The 5,398-nt window shown below is 35.6% G+C and overlaps 1 protein-coding gene across 1 annotated transcript; it reads left to right on the top strand.

Annotated features, from left to right (window-relative positions):
* The first annotated feature begins 868 nt into the window (after window positions 1-868).
* LOC131855933 (2-methylene-furan-3-one reductase-like) lies at window positions 869-2,288 on the top strand. Its single transcript, XM_059211138.1, has 3 exons — window positions 869-1,089; window positions 1,198-1,681; window positions 1,767-2,288. Exons 1-3 carry the CDS (start codon window positions 916-918, stop codon window positions 2,033-2,035), a joined length of 927 nt encoding a protein of 308 aa, XP_059067121.1. The 5' UTR covers window positions 869-915; the 3' UTR covers window positions 2,036-2,288.
* Window positions 2,289-5,398: the final 3,110 nt, after the last annotated feature.

Below are 5,398 nucleotides of genomic sequence, written 5' to 3' on the forward strand. Positions count from 1 at the left end.
TTATTATTTTTTATTGTAAAATTTTGATTAATTAGCAAGATAGAAATGGTTCTGAGTTAATTTTGTTTAATTTCTAGGAATTGAATATCGCCCACTAGTTGATGAAAACCCTCATTCATTAATTCATAAAAATCCTAGTGAAGAACAACTATAACCGAAAAAAAAAAAAAAAAAAAAAACAACTATGACAATTCTCACTTTATATCCTACTTTGAGAATTCTAATAGGAAGGGAGAGAGTGATGGCAACAACCTCACACATCTATTCACGGATATCACATGATGGCTTGCACCCACACACATATGCACTACACTCTCACATAGACTCACTGTCAACATAGTGACAGAAACTTAACAGTAATAAATATTTTTGTAATAGCATATTCTGGGTGATAGGAACGTCAAGTAAACCAGTAAACAAACAGAGCAAAACAAGATTATTTTATTATTAATTATGAGACAAGCAACACAATGAATACTTTATTTTCGACGTTACGTTTAATGCCGAGCGCAGCGCTATAATAAATTATCATTTGTTGAATTATCATTTGAAAAGCCTACCTAGATGTTTGCTTTTAATACGCCGACAGAGGGCAGCGCTATAAAATGGAGCAACTACCCCCATTGACCATTCTTAAGAAATGACCCTTTATACTGCGATTCATTCACGAATTTTGAGAAAAGCATTCTTTTAATAAAAAAAGTTCCTCATCTTATTGCGTACGTTACGATGATGTGGATTCTTTTAATAAAAAAAATTCCTCATCTTATTGCGTACGTTGCGATAATGTCGCCACAGCTTACGTCGAGGAGGAGGAATATTAGCTATATAAGCAACCTATAACCCCTGCCTCCTTCCAAACTCGAAAACTCTGTTGCCTGGGCAACAATATCAATTATCACTTGTCTGTAAAAAATGATGAAGGCATGGCTTTACAAGGAGTACGGATCTGTAGACGTCCTGCAATTTGGGGAAATCCCAATTCCAAGTGCAGGGTCTGGGCAGGTTTTGATTAAAGTTCGCGCAGCTGCTCTTAATCCTGTGGATTTCAAGTTACGCCGATCACGCAGCGGGGATACCCCGTTTCCTGTATAGCCTACTCAATCAAATCCTCGTTAATTTGTTTACTTACGCTCTAAAATTTTGTTTTGGATTTCATTAACTAAAAATTCATAAAACATACATTTTGTTTCGCAGGTGGTGCCCGGCGCTGACGTGGCAGGAGTGGTTGCCGAGGTGGGGCAAGGCGTGTCCAAGTTTAAAAAGGGTGACGTAGTTTACGGTAACATTCTGAAAATTACAGAGGGAAAACCTAGGCAGGTGGGTACTCTGGCGGAGTACACGGTGGCGGAAGAGCATGTGTTGGCATTGCAGCCCAGCAATTTGTCTTTTGAGGAAGCCGCCAGTTTGCCCCTTGCGCTCCAAACTGCGCTGCAGGCGTTCGATACAGTTGGTTTTCAGAAGGGGCAGAGCGTGTTTATTGTGGGAGGCGCAGGCGGCGTGGGTAGCCTGGCAATCCAGCTGGCAAAGCATGTTTTCGAAGCTTCTAGAATCGTTTCGACTTGCAGCACGGGGAAAGTGGAGTTTGTGAGAAGCCTGGGGACAGATCTGGTGGTGGATTACACCAAACAGAGCTACGATCAAGTGGATGAGAAATTCGATTTCGTTTTCGACACCATAGGTACTGAGTAACGAATTTATATAATATTTTTGTTTGGATGATTAATTGAAGAAAGAGTTGTGATGAAATCTTTTTATGTTTACAGGCGAATCGTTCAAGTCTCATGTGGTTGCAAAGGAGGGGGGTAAAATTGTGGACATTGCATCATTTCCCCCGCATTCGAGTGCAGTGAGCATGATTGTGAAACCCCAAGGCAGCAATCTGGAAAGGCTGGGAAAATACATACGGAGCGGTAAACTGAAACCTGTGATCGATCCGAAAAGCCCCTACGCTTTTTCTGATGTTGTGGAGGCATTCAAACACCTGGAGAGCGGGCGAGCGAGAGGAAAGATTGTGATTTCCCCCATTGAATGAATGTACATAAGCTGCGTGTCTGTATTGATGCACTTGCGCCTAGCTACTCAGAGTGCAACGCTTGTGTGGATATTTAATTAGGACGGATTGTAAATTCAAGTTTGACTATGATAGCATCCTTGGACAATAATAAATTGGGATCCATGAGTATATGAAGAAGACTATACATTGGAATATCTTTAATTTAAGGTGGGTGTTTGTCTTCTACCGTTCTTTTAGGAGGGATCAATCGTTACATTAAATAATATCTGTTTTTATATAACATTATTGATTATATTTTATTTTTATTTTTATCAATTTCAATTATTTTTAGCCCATAAAATTGTAAGTTATATATTTTAAACATTGATAACCACCTTTCTTTTATTTACTTTTGTAAAATTGTTTGTTTTTATTTAAAATTAGAATATAGTTTTCTCTATTTACTTTTTTAACTTGAGTATTTTGACATTTTATACTTAATGTCACCTTTAATTATGATTAAATTACAATGGTGGGTGTCACATGAAGGGAACACCAATTTATCACCAACGCTCTTACATTAATTATCCATTTTATTCTACTCTCTAGAATGAGAGCTCATGTAGAAACTCTTTTAAGTTTTGCAACGCAACAAATTGTATAGTTGTTAACACTCCATTCATTTGGTACAACTATATGTCTTCACCACTAAAAATATGAATACATCAAGATTAGATGAGGAAAAATATGTGCATCAACCTAGAATCAATTCCTTTGTCAAACAAATCATTAGAATAGGTGTTAATGAATTTGATTTCAATCTTGAAAGGAGAACCAAACAATCCTAGATCCACACCTAATATGTTATGTAGTTGTTAGTTGTGATTAGGGATTGATTGAGTGTACAATGATAAATGCAAAAAGTATATATATGAGATAAATGCAAAAAGTATATAAAGAAGGTATATATACGAGATAAATGTAGTTTTTAGGACAAAGTATATAAAGAAGGTATATATACGAGATAGATGCAAAAGGTCAAGGGACCGAAAAATGGCCACCCTAGTTTTTCATCCCATATAAGACATAATGTGAGCATGAATTGTAATGTGCTCTTGTTATGAGCAACATAAAAGTAAAACATTGAAAGAGGTCAAGCTCATTTGAACTTGACCTCATACCAACAAAATAATAAACAACAACATGGAAAGAACATGTTTGCATTGTAAAGATGTCAAATCTTCATCAGACCATCAATAATTCACCACTAATATATTGTCAAGATGTCCTTGAGATAGAGGAGGTAAGTTTTACTATTTTTTATTGTAAAATTTTGATTAATTAGTAAGATAGAAATGGTTTTGAGTTAATTTTGTTTAATTTCTAGGAATTAAAAATCCCCCACTACTTGATGAAAACCCTCATTCATTACTTCAAAAAAAACCCTAGTGAAGAACAACTATGATAATTCTCACATTATAACCTACTTTGAGAATTATAATTTAGGAAGGGAGAGGCTGATGGCAACAACCTCACATATCTATACATGGATACCATATGATGGATCACACCCACACACATATGCACTACCTGAAAGCAAAGTGTTAGCACAAAGATTCTCACACAGACTCACTGTCGACATAGTGACAAGAACTTAACAACAATTATATTTCTACAACAACCTTATTTAGACAATAGGAATGTCAAGTAAACCAGTAAATAAACAAAGCAACACAATATCATTTTATTATTAATTCTGAGACAAACAACACAATGAATGTTTTATTTCTGCGACATGTCAAAATGATTACAATCAAAATGATATAACATTTATTCTTCATCCTACATGCCTCAAACTTATTGAACCACTCTACTACTTGTCGCTTCTATCTACTCTCAATCTCTCCCTTCTTAGACTTCAATTGCTTAACTCTCTTTCCTTACTCATGCTTCTTCATCCTTAATTGCACCTACTTTGTTTTGGCCACCCTCTTCCCTTACGTTATTTTCTTGTTTCTCTGCTCACTTCTCTACTCGATCTTTCTTCAAGCAAATTCTCTTACGACTCAGATCTAACCGCCTTCTTTATTTCCTTCCATCAAAGACCACCTCCTCCAATGTTGATCATCATGATCCCCTCAGGAATCAATTTCCTTTCCATCTTCTATCGATGAAGTCTCCCAGTTCTTTTCTTTATCCTTTTTTGGCCTTTCTTTTGTTTGGCCTTTTGGTTCGACATATCTCCTATTGGTCTGCTCACTCTATTCTGTTGATTGTCTTTCACGCCTTTCTATTGTTCACAGCTAATTTTTTTATCCATCCCATTTACAAGTCCATAACTGTTCAACTTACTCTAATCGTCAATCTTCCAACCATTCCTTTTAAACTGTCTTCAAATATTCACCTTCTCTTGTCCTAGGCAATTATTTGTCCCTTTCAAATTGTCCAACTTCTCGTCCATGTGGTGACAGAAAATATATTTGTCCAAACCAAATCCTTCCAATCAAAATTGAAGTAACATCAAAACAAACTTAGTTAGCTCGATGCTCTTGCATCAAAGAGAGATAGAGGAAGAGAAATACGATGAGATATCTTAAGGGATAGGGAGAGAAAGTATGGTGAGATATCTCAAAGGAGAGAGAGAGAGAGAGAGAGAGAGAGAGAGAGAGAGAGAGAGAGAGAGAGAGAGAGAGAGAGAGAGAGAGAGAGAGAGAGAGAGAGATCATTTTTCTTTCACACAAATGTGAGTGTGTTATAACACACACTATTGTCTTTAGGTATTTCTAGCCCCTTGGGTTGAACTTACATGCCAACACCCACATAAATGATTTTTTATATAATTATTTTAAATACTAACATAATCTCGAGAGTGCACTTCATTAGATTTGTATGTCTTTCAAATTCAAGTAAAAAAATTAAAAGTAAAAACTAATTTAAAAAATCTATAAATATCAAGGACCCATCCATTGTGTTTACCCTCTTCATCAAGGTAAGTGCACCAAGATGGTGAACAAAAAAGGGGGTTATAAGTGGCCAATTTTTTTATTTTAATTTTATTTTCGCTGAAAACAGGTAAACCTGAACTTCAAAGAGATATTTGAAGGTCATACACTCAAAACTAGGAGTTGAGCAAAGAATAAGAATTGTAGTACTCTGAATCTAGTTTCTAAACTACTAAAGTTTTTAAAAATTGGATAAGATTAAGAGGGTCAAACTTCTCGCACACGAAAAAATATTCCTGATTTTTTTAGAAAAACATAACATAGTTGTTTTCATGCGCTGCACAAAATATATAGTTATATTTAGTATTTTGCAAAACCCTTTGATAGCATGATAGGTAAGAATGAGATCTAGAAGTTGTGTATTTTTTTGTAATTTTCCGTTGAGTATTTTTTTAATGAT

The sequence above is a fragment of the Cryptomeria japonica genome, chromosome 9 (genome assembly GCF_030272615.1).
Source record: "Cryptomeria japonica chromosome 9, Sugi_1.0, whole genome shotgun sequence".
Taxonomy (NCBI): domain Eukaryota; kingdom Viridiplantae; phylum Streptophyta; class Pinopsida; order Cupressales; family Cupressaceae; genus Cryptomeria; species Cryptomeria japonica.

Coding starts and splice junctions, on each gene's coding strand:
- LOC131855933 (XM_059211138.1), top strand. CDS start 916: ATGATGAAGGCATGGCTTTACAAGGAGTACGGATCTGTAGACGTCCTG. Junction 1,090..1,197: donor GCGGGGATACCCCGTTTCCT/GTATAGCCTACT, acceptor TTTGTTTCGCAG/GTGGTGCCCGGCGCTGACGT. Junction 1,682..1,766: donor TTTCGTTTTCGACACCATAG/GTACTGAGTAAC, acceptor TTATGTTTACAG/GCGAATCGTTCAAGTCTCAT.